Source organism: Passer montanus, unplaced genomic scaffold, assembly GCF_014805655.1.
Source record: "Passer montanus isolate IOZ18808 unplaced genomic scaffold, ASM1480565v1 scaffold10, whole genome shotgun sequence".
Taxonomy (NCBI): domain Eukaryota; kingdom Metazoa; phylum Chordata; class Aves; order Passeriformes; family Passeridae; genus Passer; species Passer montanus.
The window spans coordinates 35,747,961-35,763,538 of record NW_024356505.1 but is presented as its reverse complement, the minus strand read 5'-3'; the positions used below and the strand labels follow the sequence as shown (position 1 = coordinate 35,763,538).

The following is a 15,578-nucleotide window of genomic DNA, read 5'->3' as shown; positions in this document are numbered from 1 at the left end:
GAACATGTGCTTTTGCTAGAGAGAAAAGTCTGTGAATGCTGTGAAAAGTGTTTTACAAGCCATGTTTCCTCAGGATACAAAGAAGGCAGCAAGAGGAGGAAGCAGAAGCAGAGAGAGGAACTGAAGAAGAAGAAGTCAACCAAAGCGAATTACTAAAATGGACTTCTCTGCCATTAAAATAATGACAACAACTTCATGTTACCTTCGAGCACTCTCTTTTTTGTGTATATTTTTTGATTGTTCACACTGCTACCAAGGAAGTGACTCATGTTTAAAACTGTACTAAAATTGCACTATGTTATTCCTTTTAGTTTCACAGAGTGGCTGTCTTGCCCGTTCAGGTTGGGGAATTCAGACGAGGCAGGTCGTGGTTAGACGTGTGTTATGTTTGAAGATTGGAAAGAGCTACAGAATTTCTTACCTCTTCCTTCCCTGGGACTAAGGCAACTCTAGTCTAGTGTTTGTTATTTGTCTGGTAGGATGTAAAAGGCAAATGCCTGCTTGTTTGGTCACTGGCATCAAATCAGGCCCGTTGAAAGAAGAGTCCTGTTCACTCATGTTTTTGGGAGTGGGACTGAGACATGAGCTCTTACAGGGTAATTTATGCAAGATTGCTAAGTGACTTTTATGGTTGGGTTTTTGGTTTTTTTTTTTTTTTTTTTCCCCAGGCTGGGCAGTTCTGTCCCTATTAAAATGTTCCCTCATATTAAATTGTATCATGAAGTTATATCTTCTGATTTTAAGAAATGTAGTGTAATGATGGTCTCCTGTAAGCACACTCCTACTGATTTCTTTAGGCTTAGTTGACTCCTGATGAATCATTTAGTGAAATCATTCCTTATTTTAAAAGTTTATTTTCAGAACCTAGAGACAAATGATCCAAGTGCTACTTTAAAACTGCTCTTTGTTTCTCCTGAGTAGGTTTTAGATTACAAACATTTTTTCAGCATCCGTTTTAGATTTTATCAACTTGTTTCTGCAAAGAACTTATACCTTTATGTATGAAAGCATTTTGCATCGGTTTTATTGCAGGACTATTTTTTTTTTTTTAGCTTGAAAAGATGTCTTAGATTTAAAAGAAATACATATTATTTCCTGGCAAGATGACTTCCTTGCTTCCCATGCTCGTCTCATGTGCATGACACGTTGCTTCTCTTAACCTTTTAGTGTGTACAGAGCCCCTCTGTTGTTGCCTTAAGCATTTACCTGCATGTTCTTGTCAGTGTGTTGTCTCCTTTTTTTAACCTCCAGGTAGGAGTTAGCAGCTTATGGTTTTGTTTTGTTTCTTTTGTCTTCCTCTTGCCAATATGTCGTTGATGTAACAGCCTTAAACCTGGCAATATTGAAAGTCCACAGTTCCTGGAGAAACTCACTCACCCTAACGTTTCAAAGATGCAGGAATGCACATTATGGTGTAAGAGAGGAGCTAGAGAGAAAAGCCAAGTCTGCATTCTAGCATGGTTTGATATAACAAATCCTGGTGTCTCTGGTATCAGAATGGTTTAGCTTCAATTACCCACTGTAACCCTCTGCAGGCACCATATAACATACAATAACCATTTGTGAACTCTCTTAGGGTCTGTAAATTATGGTTAAAATCAAATAAGAACTGAGTACTGGTTTTCTGTCACTTAAGTACCACTTTTTTTTTTTTGTGCAGTGTTACTAATATTTAAAAATAAAGAAAATCTGCCTTTATACTTTGTCCTCTTGCACTGTACTGTAGACTGGCATCAGTTGTCTGGTTCATTTCCACTGAAGTTCAGGCTGGAAGCTCAGGGGGGAGAGTCCTCATTCACACAACGCCCACAAGCATTCCAGGTAATTCCTTTTGTTAAATCCATGAGCAAATCAATGCAGTCCCTGTGTCAAATGGCTGATACTGGAAAATGAGGGTTCATTCTGGCTGGAAACATCACTATGAGGAGAGTGTACTTCAAGCAGAGCTTGCACATTTGCCGTGCAAGGAATATTCATCCTGGATAATGCACCATAATGAACTGCATCCTGGTTAGGTTGCTTTCCATATTCTAGGAGAAATGCCCCCCATACATTAGTTTAAAGCTTAAAGTTTAAATACTGCTCATTATTTGTTGGGGACATGGTGCATGCTTTGGAAAAGCAGCAGAGGTGGAGGAAGGGAGAGGTGATGCCAGCACAGGGCTGGTCTCCCCAGGGCTGTCCCTGTGCTGTGAGCAGCCTCACGTAATGGGACAGAGTGGCTCCAGATCAGGAATGTGCCTTGAAGAGTTAGAGCAGACAGGGATTTGGTGCATAAAGATTCCCTTGACTCAATCCCTGTGTTAGGCTTGATGGAGGCGGGTAGAGCATTAATTAGGAGACCTGCACGCTGGCTCTAAATTAGTGAGGAAAAGCCTGTCTCAACAAAGGCATCCTTCCCCCACTGGAAGGGTGCTGCCCTGCTCGCAGGTGGCCTCCTACTCCCACTGGGAGAAACTCCTGGGAAACGGAGTCCCCAGAGGAGGGAACCACAGGCGTCATCTCTCCCACAGCTACCTAGAATCTGTCTGAGCTTGCCTGGAAATTAAGAGATGTGGGCCTATGGCCACTGAGCCTTATTCCTCCTTTCTCAGCCCAGTTATTTCTGGATTTTAGCTGAAGGGGAGCTGCTCAAGCGTAGCACGGCTGTAGCACAGTGTTGATGTGGCTGTGCTGCCTCCAGGACAGCCTGGAGCTGGTGCTGTGTCTGTAGGAACAGGCACAGGGTTCTGTGTCCCAGGGCATCATCTGCCACAGGTGAAGGCTGCCTGATGATGTGGGTACTTAAATATGTGTCAGGGTAGGAAAAAATGCAGGTGGGTGTGAGACACCGCAACTGATAACAGATGATGCTGGCCCAAGAGTGGCTGTGAATAAATGTATTGTGAAAGTTGGGAAATGACTCCTGCCCATCCCACAGTACTTCTGTGGAAAAGCTGAGAACAGAAACAGAGCTAGTTTAAAAATGGGGCCTGATGTGATGTATAAAATGTATTGCAAAATGATTCTTTATGGAGCAGATACCTGGGCTGCAAGACCTGAAATAAATCCCATAAGAAAATAAATTTACTAGGGTAGGTAACAGTTGAGTAACAGGAAGGACGAACGGAAAGGTATCCCTTAAAAAGACAACACTGGAAAAACCCCGTTTTGAGATACAGGAGACACAATTGCAAACAAACACAAGGCTGACAGATAAATGTTCCTACTCTTCACTTGGAAGCTGCCACTATGAAAATGGTTTAAATTCAATTGTTTTTCCACACCTTTCAGAGATGTGCACTGTCTACTCTTTGAACCAAGATTTAGCAAGACTTTGACCTGAAATAAATGATCTCAGAGTGTGTAGGTGTCAGAATGATAAAAAAGTATTTTTCAAGTTTTCAGCTACTCCGTGCTGGTGCCACCTTCAGCTTGCAGACCTGTACCTCCTGCTCCTAGAGGTAACACAAAGCTCTTTGTTTCCTTCTGTCAGCTTGGCTGCCTTTACAGAGACTTCCCTTTTCCCCAAACTCCAAACCATCTCACAAGCCTTTGTATGTATTTCTTGAAATAACACACTGAAAAGATGATGAGTCAAATATCTAGAAAATGTGCAGTAATCATCAGGTAAGCATTAGCTCCCAACCACATCTGAAATGTGTGACTTGCACCCACTTGTTCTTCAGGAATGTTCCCACGTGCCACCAAACTAACCGGTGCCCATCAAGTGGTGGGATTATTAGCTTGTTACTCTATCAAATGTCATTGTTTTTTTCTACTGTAGAGAATTCTATTAATTTCCATTTTTTCCCTTTTGTTTTGTGTGGTAGTTGCACAGGATTCCCTGCATGCACAGGCTAGTCCTTCCTGCACTTCAGATCCTGGTTGTCTTGTACAGTTCTCTTTTCTGTCCAGGCTGAGCTCACATTTTAGGGCTGTCTCACGTTTCCTTGCCTGGGGAGCACCTTGCTGCCCTGTAACTCACACATTGATGGCAGGGTGGGGGTGGCATTTTTGCCCATGATTAGCTACATTTAATTCTCTTCTTTCCAAGGGGGAAGTTGGTCTTAAGAGACTTTTTACCACTCATTGCAAAACTTCCCATTGCTACCTGTTGCACTAAAAACTCTAGGCAAGGCAACTTTCCTCCTCATGGATGAGAATTAAGAGGGCACTTAGAGCCACACAGAGATCTCAGTAAATGTTCATAGTTTGAGCTATGATTGACCTGCCCTGTGTCAGCACACTTGGTCTCTTCACAAGCTCTTCTAGCCAAAGAGGATCAGGTGGGGTGCTAGGAAGTGTCAGATTTGTTATGTACCTTGTTGGTGCCCTCTTAGCCACCAGCTGTTAACTCCTGACAGGGTGAAGCACTTACAAAGTGGCTGAGCTGACGTGAGATGACATTTCCAAGCATGGGGCAGGTTCTGCTCTCATCACGACAAGAAGAGACTGACCATGTCATTTGGCATATCTTGAACTACAGTTTCAAGTGTCCCAGACTTGAGATAGGCAGGATCCTGCCTCTTCCTGAAGGCCTCACTGCAAAACCAGCCCAAAAGTAAGAAGTGAGTGTGAGAGGAGATTAAAGCACTTGTGCTGACAACGAGTCTGAATGCTTTGATTTCAGGGAAACGCCTCAATATCTGCCTGGAAGCGATCATGGATTTTCTAGGATGTCTTCAAGGAGGGAATGGGACCTCACTGCACTGGCTGGATGTCTGATTGCATCTCTTCAGAGTCTGTTTCCATTGGCACACGCATGCACCTTTCTACTGAAACAGCAGATGTCATATTTTCCATCCCTTGTTTGGGAAGTGCTCATCCTTTGGTCAATGCTGAGCAATTTGCTTGTTCTTCAGGCTGCTGGTGGTTGAAATGTAATGAAGTCTTCTATTATTATTATTTTTTTACATTATTTCAATGTTAGAGATTACAGCTGGGAAAATTAACAACCAAAACTTCCAGGCTTTTGAGATGGAAACCGAGATGGCAAAATCATGGATCACACCAAAGCTTTTATGCACATACACCCCTTAAATTTAATGGGGTTAAACCTATAAAATATGTGTTTCTGCCTGATTCTTTGAGTTCAGATGTGTGGCATTTTTGGACAGTTTAATGTGTTTAGAGGAGCAGTGCTATTGCCTATTGCCAGGTCAGACCAGGAGACAGTTTGCAGCCTCTGTAACAGACTCAGAGCCAGGGAAGGAGCACTGAGGAGAGGCTTTGGAGCACCAAAAAACCAGTTCCCACAGTACCTGTTAGGGACATTCACCACAGGTGGTTGCCTTGATCCTGGCAGCAGACACAAGCTGCAACCTGCCATACTGGTGGAGCTGTGACAGCACTGGAGCCTTCCCTGGCTGTGAGTCACCCTTTGTGCCCATGAAAAGGACCTGTCAGCTGCCTGCCCCACTGTCCTGTCTTTGATAGTGACTAATGGTGGCTGCCTAGGGGAAAGCACACGAACAGGCTCAGCCTGTTAGACCTCACCAAAGTGTTTTCCCAGCTGTGGCACTTTGGGGCTCAGAGGCTCCTGGATCCAGAAATGGCCTTTTTGTCACCCAGTATTTTTTCCCCATTGACTTGTTAACCTAGAAAGCTGCTCAATATTCATTGTCCTGTGACAAGGCATTCCTCATGTGACTCCACTGGGTAATGAGATAGGTGCTGTGTTTTAAAACTCTCTCCTACATCTTCCTTTGGCTTCCTCCCCTCCTCCGTCCCAACATGGGAAAAGACACTTCTCACCACGTTCTCACTCACCTTTTCCATGACACTCGTGATTTTACACTCATGCCAGCCTTTGGTTAACTCTTTTATGGCTCAAGGGGTTCAGCACATTGAGCCATTCCTTGCAGAAAGCCTTTCCTACCTCTGATCACCCTCTGAAAATGGGGAAAGATGGCTAAACAGTGGCTCAGCTCCATAAATTGTGCTGACCATCTGGACAAGCATGACTAGCATGCTACCAGCTTGCTAATACTCCACTTTCAGGAAGAGAAGTGGCCATGCACAGCCTGGGATGCAGGGAGGGCAGACCTGGGGCCAGCTCTGCTGCCCTCAGTCTCACCAGGCTCTCACGGGCTCTGGGCTGCGAACGCATGAGCTCATGGCAGTGATGGTATCTCCAGAGCGTGGTCCCACACACCTTCCCTCCCCCTCAGCTGAAATCACGTCATGGGACATTCCTTGGCAGCGTTTGGGATGTGCTCCTCCTGGCTCAGGCTCAGCTCCTGCCTCCACTCCCTGCTCCTGCCAGCGTTCGCTGTCTGTGCCTCTGCCTGGCTGGCAGCACCCGGGCTGGGGTCTGTGGCCACTGCCAGGCTGCCTGCTCCCACAGGAAGCTGGCACTGCCTGAAGGATCCCTGCCAGCCAGGGAGATGGGTCCAGTAACCCTGGGAAGGCACCGTGCTCCTGGAGTGCAGTGCTGGGAGTCCTGGGCGGTGTCACTCCACGTGTCCCTGATTTCTGCCCGTGGCAGTGCAATGGCTTTTCCACTGCCAACCCCTAGTTCAATATGCAGAAGATATTTCCCATCTGTAGCAATCTGGGCTGTGAGTTTCCCTGTTCCCATCAGCATCTTTTGAGCAGGGACAGCTGCATGCAAGTGTTCACTTACTGGGTTTTTGGGTCATCCACGTCATCTGGGAAATCTTAAATGTCTGGGGAAATGGTTATGAGGAAACGTCAGTGATAGGAACACCCAGAGAGAGGAGGGCACAGGACAGCAAACAGTGACAGAGTGCAAAGGCAAAAGCAGCTCATTGAGCTGAGCCCCCAAAAGGTTGTGCCAGGACCTGTCAAAGCCCAGAATGTGTCTGGCTCTGCAGCTCTGGGTCAGATCCAGCTCCACTGTAAATGCAATTTTGCTCAATATGTTTTTGCCCTGAGTGCAGACACAGGTGATGGATGACCTCTGCCTGCTGTGCCTCTGCTCCCAGCCCTGCTGGGATGTACAGGGAGGAGGGCTTTGGGTGCACCTGAGCCCCTATTTTTCTCAGCAGGATTCAGGTTTGGTGGTGGCATTTTCTTTAATCAGTAAAATTACTTCCCTTGGAACCACAGATTTTTCTATCATGATTTCTTAGGAAAATATTATTCAGCTCATGTAATGCAAGTCTGAGGTTGCATTATGAGATGGATGTGATAGAACACGATGGTAATGAGTCACCTCATATCATGTTTTATTGTGATGTGTCAGCTGAGAAAGGCAGAGAGCTATAGGTGTTTCCACCAGCCCAATTATGAAACAACCACTGGTTCATGCAGGAATTAGTAAATTTTTCCTAGGTTAGTTTAGCAGATAGGTTTTGGTCTGTCATGTAACAATGTGGTTTTTTAAGTTGCTAACAATGAGCTGCCTTAGCATCTTTTTTCCACCTAGAAAAGGATTATACGTGCTCAGAAACCCCAATCATCAGGATGAGACTCTCTCTTGGCAGGGGGGAAAGGTTCTGAGATGGCCTTTATTTTAGGACTACCTTCTGCTGGCACTGCCTAGAAGGGGGTGATGATGCCATCACCTGTTGCTGCAGAGAAGTGAGACTATGGAAGTGTCATTTGGAAATCCAGGAGGTTACAGAGCAAGCCCCTGCTCTTCTCAGTTTAATCCAGACAGTGGCAGACGTTGGCACACAGGCAGAAGTGCTCAAGGTAGGCTTTGCATTTCTGTCCCTGCTGGCTGTGTGCTTGGTGGTCATTCACAGGACAAAGGACATTCCTTCAGGACGTGGCAGAAGTCTGAGTATGAAATCATGCCTGTGGGATGTGGATGATGGAAGTGGTGCAAACCAATGGATTTTGGTTCCTCTCCTTCAGCCAGGTGCTTTGCTTCCAGCTGAAATCCCCACGGATTTGCCAAGGCTGCAGAAACAAACAACCTCTCAGCCAGGCGGTCTGGAAGTAGCTGGTCATAGTGGAAAAGCATTTTTTTTGGTAGAACTTTAGGTGAACATTGAGAAAAAGGATGTGTATGCTCAGCTTTTCTTGTTGTGCTGTTTGTTTTGACTGCTAGTGGGCTCAGTGGAGGGGCCCTGTAGTTTCCAGCCCCCCATGCAGGGGACAGATTTGGGGTAAGCCTTGGTGTCTCCTCTCCCACAGCCCTGCCTGCTCCTGAGCACAGCTCTTCTGCAGTCCCTGTCCCTTCAGCCCTGTGTCTTTTTGCAGCAGAAAAAGTCAATTCAGTGAAATGCTCTGGGGCTTTTGCTGGGTCAATAAACAGAGGCCAGGGCAGGACCTTTCCCTTCATTTTTGTACAATGGTTTGAACTGCTCTTCTCTAAGTGTTGGTCTCTCACCATTAACCCCTTACAGTCCTGGTGTGAGGAGAAGGTTTCCTAGTGGGGTCATAAATACTTCAGAGGAGGCATCCAGGGAGGGAAGCTGAATAATGAAAATGTTAACAGACCTTTCATTACACACCTGATACATCATTACTTAATTTCTTTGCTTTTGTCACCTGTTTTTATAGGTTTTTTTTCCCCCCTGATCAATAGCATTCATCCTACTCAGTGAATGGTCTTGATACTTTTTTTATGGCATGAAAATTACTGTTGCTTTGACTGGCTCCTATTACCAAGTGACACTTCTTGGCAGAAAACAATGAATCTTCCTATTATTTGGAAAATAAATGTGATTTATGGGAGCAGCAATTGATAGTGGTCTGTGTTTTGCCATCAGCGTGTTTGCTTTCCTGAAAGAAGGCTTTTACCTTTGGAGCGTGAAGGCTGTTTGTCTAGTGCTGCAGAGAAATTATATATATATATATTAGCCTCATCTTTCATTAAAAATGTTTAAAAATATGATAAGGAAAACATCTGTTATTGTTCTAAGGGTTTGGTGCCTATGCAGGAAGCAGTTGTGTAGGTGTGGAGTTAAGCAGGCAGGCAGGGAAGGACAAGTGGTGGATGCTGGAGAGGGTGGAAGGAGGAGGGGAAAGGGGAAAGCTGACCTGGGACCTGCTGTCACTTCACTCATGGCAGAGATGATGGTCAGCACTGAGGATTTATGACTAAAATCCCACAGTACTGATAACAAAATGGACAATTTAACTGCAGGGAAGGAGAACGTCTTCCCCTAAGAGCTGTGCAAGACATGACCCAGAGATGTCTGGGGAGATCTGTGAAGTTGTTTCTATTTTTTGTTTCATTTTTGCTCCTTTTCAGCAATCTTTGCTGCCAGCTGGTTGGCCTTGGCTGTCCCCCAGCCAGAACAGAAGTGGGCCCTCTCCTTCCTAATGCCAATGCTGAAAATGTCTTGTGCTTCTTGAAGGACAAATAAATAAAGGTCTCACCTATTTGGGAACACTTTTTTAACCTTTCATAGAGCAAATGAACTAAGAAATCCCCTGCATCTCTTTGGATTTTATTTTTTTAAATTAAAAATAGCCATGGTGTGGTGGGTTGACCCTGGATGCCAGGCATGCACCAAAGCCACTCTGTCAATTCCCTCCCCAACTGCACAGGAGAGAGAAAATACAAGGAAAGCTTCATGAGTTGAGATAAGGACAGGGAGAGATCACACACAGATTAACAGCCAGGCAAAACAGGCTTGACTTGAGGATGTAATTGAATTTACCCATCAGAATCAGAGCAGGATAATGAGAAGTAAAACTAATCTTAAAAACACCTGGCCTCCTCCCTCCCTTAACGTCCTCCTCTCCCCCACTCCTTCTTCCTGGGCTCTCTCTTCCTCCTGCTGGCTCTCAGGAGTTGGGGAATGGGGTTACAGTCCCTTCATCCACACGGTTTCTGCTGCTGCCCAGGGAGAGCACTCCTTCCCCTGCTCCAGTGTGGGCTCTCTCCCAAGGGAGACAGTTTTCCACAAACTGCTCCAGCTCTGGGGTCACTCCTCCCTGGGGTCAGTCCTTCAGGCACAGCCTGCACCAGTGTGGGTCCCCACAAGGTCACAAGTCCTGCCAGGAAGCTGCTCCAGCAGGGCTTTCCATGGGTTCACATGGGTTCCATGGGCTTCCATGGGTTCACATGGGTTCACATGGGTTCCATGGGCTTCCATGGGTTTCCATGGGTTCCATGGATTCACATGGGTTTCCGTGGGTTCACATGGGTTCACATGGGTTCCATGGGTATCCATGGGTTCACATGGGTTCACATTGGTTCCATGGGCTTCCACGGGTTCACATAGGTTCACTTGGGTTCACATGGGTTCCATGGGTTTCCATGGGTTCCATGGATTCACATGGGTTTCCATGGGTTCACATGGGTTCCATGGGTTTCCATGGGTTCACATGGGTTCCATGGGTTTCCATGGGTTCACAGGTTTCTTTCCAGGCATGGGTCTCCTCCTGGACCTCTGCCTCCCCTGAGTCCCCAGGGCTGCAGGGGCCATGCCTCACCCTGGCCTCCCCAGGGCTGCAGAGGAGCCTCAGCTGAGGTGCCTGGAGCACCCTCTGCCCCTCCTTCTCCAGTGAACTCTGCAAGTCTGCAGAGTTGCTCTTACATATTCTCACCCTGCTCTTCTCTGGCCACAGTTACATCTACTCAATAACTCTTCTTTCTCTTCTAAAAGATGCTATCCCAGAGGCATTGCAATGATTCCTACCTGGCCCAGCCTTGGCCAGTGCCACCTCCATCCTGGAACCATCTGGCATTGGCTCTGCTGGACACAGGGGAAGCTTCCAGAAGCTTCTTACAGAAGTCCTCCCTGTAGGGTGGAATTTTCACCTTATAGGAATCAACAAATCAGTCAACAACTTCTGTCCTACAATGCATGAGGGGACACATTATTTTTGCAAAATTACTGGTAAAAAAGCTCCACACCAAAGAGGTTTACCTGCACGTTTGTACAGGAAAGGCTGAACACTGAGCATTATTACTGCTGCACGAAGGACCAATGACACAGGGACCAAATTATTTCTTTATACAGAACCGAGCTGCTCAGAAAAACAGTTAAGATATTTTCATTAAGGTATTTTGACAAAGATGAATGTTCCTGGAGGAAGCAGGTACATCAGCGAGGAAGAGTTGGGCCATTAATTTAAAAAATCTAGTTTTCTGTCAGGTAAAGTTTTATTTTGGATCAGTTTTACTACTCCTTCCTGCCAGCCTGCTTGCTCTGCTTTGGGGCCAATTTCCGCTCAAGCTGAAGAGAATACCTTAAAGTTGTGTCTTTCTTCACAGAAATAAATATTCAAGCATACACATCCACATGCATATGGACCTTAAGCATCTTTGGGGATGTTTTTACCTACTTTTATTAGGCCAAGAAGATGGATACTGTCCTAGCAGCAAGGAAGCTGAAGCAAACTGGAATTGCCTTTATCAATCTTAAAGCAATGGAATCAGCAATTTTCTGAATATCTTTGGACAGAGCCTTTATTTTTCAGGCCTCTGAGTTTATGTTCAGGCAGTGCCAAACACTGGAGGGATCTAAGCCTGATTAGGGATTCCTCAGTGTAACTCCATTGTTTTATGGTCAAGAGGAGAATATTATGAAAATCTGATCTGCTACCTGGGACCATATAATTTCACTTAATGATGCCTGCATTTAAGTTATGATCTCATGGCAAGCCCGGAGTGAATTTCATAGAGAAACACCCACCCACAACTGGAAAACTTATCTCTTTTAAGCATCATCCCATACAGAAGGTACTTCAGTGTAGTCAGTGCCTCAAACAGCAGCTTCTTCTGCACAACTGCCTGTCTGGCTGCAGGGTCTCTGCACAGGTAGGAGCATCTCTGGCCAGCACTAAATGCAGGGTTTGTCCTGAGTTAGCTACAAGGAATGGGTTTTAGTGGGGGAAATGGCATAAATACAGCTTCAAGGGTAGCTGTAATTACACAGACTTTGATAAACATAATTACACTGTTGTTAAGGGGATTTTGGTGTATTTTATTTCTTCCACTTGCAAGAGCTGGATAAGAGATAGAGAGCGGTTAAAGGGAGTGCACAGTTTTGTTTCCTTATCTGAAATTAGAGCCCCAGGACACAGCTGCATTCTTACACTTTGAAGATTAATTTAAAATAAATACCATGCTTTTTATATCAGACCCTTGCCTTCTGTCTGGGATTTCTGTCATGTGGATGCATTTCCTGCAGGTGCAGCTTTTCCCACTCTGCTGCCCCTTTTTGGAGGGGCTGTATTTGCGTGTGTACTTGTGTGCTCACCTGGTGCAGGACTCAGCACTGCATTTCTAGTGATAAATACCTTTACTGGAATAATGACATGTGAACTTATAGAGGTGTTAAACATTAATTATATCAACACAGATTCTGGAATAATTTAAGGCTTCATGCATGTAACATGAAGTATTGTTATGTGCATCATTACCCTGAATCTCACTCTTAAGGGATATTTTATTTTGATCAGAAAACAGAGAAGCCAAGTAACAGAAGTTGCAACCTCAGAATCCAGTCATAATTTGATGACATTATCAGGATGTGTCCTCTATAAAAGCTCTCCAAAAGGTCTTCCTATTTAAATTAAACCTTGTGGAGTGCACAATGCTTTTCTGAATGGAGCTAACATTCCTTAATTTAGTCCTGCCAGCTGCTGTGCTATTTGCACTAATATATGCTGATATTCAGTGAATTAAATCTTGATGCATCCTTCCAAGTGCAGTGGGGAAGAAATCCCATCAAGGCACTTTAGCCTAAAGCAGCCTTCACCAGCTGATTTGTATGGCTCCAAACGTGGAGCAGTTTGCTGTGATGAGTGAATCCAACACCCACAGTAAACCCCCAAATCCTGGCACCATTTATGAGCCTATCAGGAGCTTTGCTCCACAAAGCTTAACATGCTCCAGTCAGGTTCCTGACTTCATAAATAAAGCAGAGGTCTGCCTTCCCCCTGGGAAGAGGTTGCTTGTTCCTGACTCTTCTCAAACAGAAACCAACACTGAAACAGCTTTTTGGCATCAGCCAAGTGCTTTCTGCTTTGTAAGCTACTACCTCAACCTGTTTTTGATACAGCTGAATTTCCCAGCATATCAGCCTGATTTATCAGCTTTGTAAAAAACCGCTATTTCTTTATTTTGAGTCTTCCTGGTTTTCTGCAATTCCTGAGCATTTGAGGTTGCTGAGCATATTATTTTGGAAGAACCATTTTTTTTCTGGAGGAATTTGCCCTTATAGATATGAAAATCAAAGCTGAGGCCGAACGTGGCTTGATGTGTGATGCATGGCCACATTACAAACAGAACTCTGTCCTTCACAAGGTGGGGTTCAGGGTTAAGAGACTGGGACTCAGAGGATTTTCATGCAGTTCCTGACTCTGCTCCTGATTTCTTGAGCCAATCTTAGAGTGGTTTCCAGTTAGCCTCTCTGTTCCCCCTGTATATCTCTTGCACTTCATTCAGTGCGTTTAGCTCATTAATTTTTCAGACCAGAAAACCAAAAACGCTGCTTCACAAGGCAAACAGACAGGCAAACAATGTGGAATAATACACAATAAATAGCCTTGTTTCAGCTTACAAAGATGAAATTAAACCCTGTAGGGTATTTCTCCTTAGAGCCAACACTGAGACAGCACATTTCTCCCTATCCCTGAAATCTAGACACGCCAGAGAGGGAGAGGGAGATGGGTGAGGTCTGCTAAGTGCCCTGCTCCACCCTCTGCCTCTGGCTCTCCTTGCATCCCCTCTCATTCTGAGTAATTGTATTTGCAGTGCAAGTATTTGTACAGCCACAGCCACATCCGAGGGCTTTCCCAGAGATAAGGGGCTCTATTTCATTCCATCCCCAGCTATCTGCAATGTAATGTAATTAATTTATCCCTTGTTTGTCAAGAGAAAACAAAACTGAGCAGCTGAAATGGTATTTGGAGGAGCAGCACATTCCTGCCCTTTGGCATAGTTCAGCCTGTAGCACTTTGTCCAGTTGCTCCTGATGTCCACCACTCTGGGATGTGACACAGAGCAGCGCTATAGGCAGACACCATCTTGATTTATAGGAAAATTTCAGCACATCCATTGCCAATTAAGTTATTAAACTCCTTCAGTTATTTATCGTCTGTATTTGTGACCTGCCCTTTTGTAGGCACATGCATTTTGGGGCAACGGTTAGTGCAGAGGCAAAGTACCCCAGTTGTCTTCTGTCCCTCCCTCAGCTCTGCCCCAGCACATTGGATGAGTCTCACTGGAGTGGAACAGACCCTGGACTCTCCTCTCTGAAGGGTTTAAATACATTTTCCTGCTTATTAGACAATTGTAATGGAACTCTAACTATCCAAGCCAACTAGTGTGGTAAAAAGATGCTGTAAAATCTCAAAAATCCAGAGCAAAAGGAGGAATGTTTAAAAAGACCCTTAAAGCAGCTATCTTTAATGGAATTAGATATCTTAGCTAAATAAATAAGAAGCTATTGCTTGTAAAAGAACCCAAAACCTCAGTGATTTCCCTAGAGGTAAAATCAGTAGAGCAAAAGGAGGAAAAAAAACAGACTTAAAAAAAAATCCCTCACCATAAACCCCAAAGGGACTTGTCAGCTCTACAGCAGAAATTGGAGAGACTACTCAAGCAAGAAGAGGATTAGGCTATCTCCTATCAAAGCACCCAGGGACTGGATTTTTACAGCAACTTAAACAGAAAGTGGTTGAGTTTTGGGTTTGGATTTTTTTATCATTTCCAGCTGTGGCAAAGACTGGAAGAAAAAAAAATACACAATATTACCCCTAAAGTGATGTCTTTCCAGCAGGACCAGTGTCTGTGCCCTCCTTCCAGGTCCGCTTTAACCATTTTAAAAGTGCTTTGCTTTGCACAGTGACCAAAGGCAGTGTGAAACATTTAACACCTTTGGGTAAATCTCTGAGGAGCCATGTCCCATGCTGCTGAACACGAGAGTGAGCTGGCCTGGCTGTGAGAAGGACAGAACACAGCTGGTGACAAAGGCTCCCGGATGCTGCCTGCTGCCGGAGAGCTGGAGGCAGCCAGGATTCCTTCCTCCTAATCCTCTCTGACCTGGGCTCCTGACCCCAGACACATCAGTGTTCAGCTGTTTGAATCTGCCCAGGCTTCCACAAACACCAGGCATGGTGAGCAGAGCCCTCTGGCACAGCTCAGCGTGCTCCGAGCTCAGCCCCGGGCACCCCCCTGTCCCACAGACAGCATCACTGCTTTTACCAGCAGCAGAAACTGGGCAAATTATCACTGCAGTGGGAAGAAATCATTTCTTATTAAAACTCAGCACTTTTTCACTAAGCCCTCATGTTTGGGACTGTGCCTGTGCTCATGTGTGTCCTTGAGTCCCAGCACTGAGGGGAGGGCATTGGTGACATTACTGTCTGCAGTCCTGCCTGCTCTGGCACAAGACCCCTCTTTGCTCTGGTCCTCTCCTTCTTCACAAGGTGCTTCCAGGGACCATCTCCTCTAGGCTCAGCCCAGCTCCAGCCCTCTCTTCTTCATTTCTGCAGCTTCTCAGGTTGGGCTGGTGGCACCTTCCAGGGACACAGAGAAGTTGGTGCATCCCTTGTCTTTCTTGTTGTATGGCTTCTGCTGTCAGTGGACAGTAAACTGCCAGGGCTGTGTAACTGAGCATCTTCACCTGCCCATCTTCAGTGGCTGGTCCTTCACTGTCCCTCTGTGATTCAGTCCTTTAATCAGTTTTCCCCCAAAGAGAGAACAGATAGGGTTTTAA

General features: G+C 45.4%; 1 protein-coding gene across 1 annotated transcript in view; it reads left to right on the top strand.

Moving 5' to 3' along the window:
* The window catches only part of DNAJB6 (DnaJ heat shock protein family (Hsp40) member B6), a 56,992-nt gene extending 55,294 nt beyond the window's left edge, over positions 1 to 1,698 (top strand). Inside the window, exon 10 of the mRNA XM_039707949.1 lies at positions 74 to 1,698. Within this exon, the coding sequence (XP_039563883.1) occupies positions 74 to 156 (83 nt within the window). The 3' untranslated portion in view covers positions 157 to 1,698. The remainder of the gene's footprint in view (positions 1 to 73) is intronic.
* Positions 1,699 to 15,578: the final 13,880 nt, after the last annotated feature.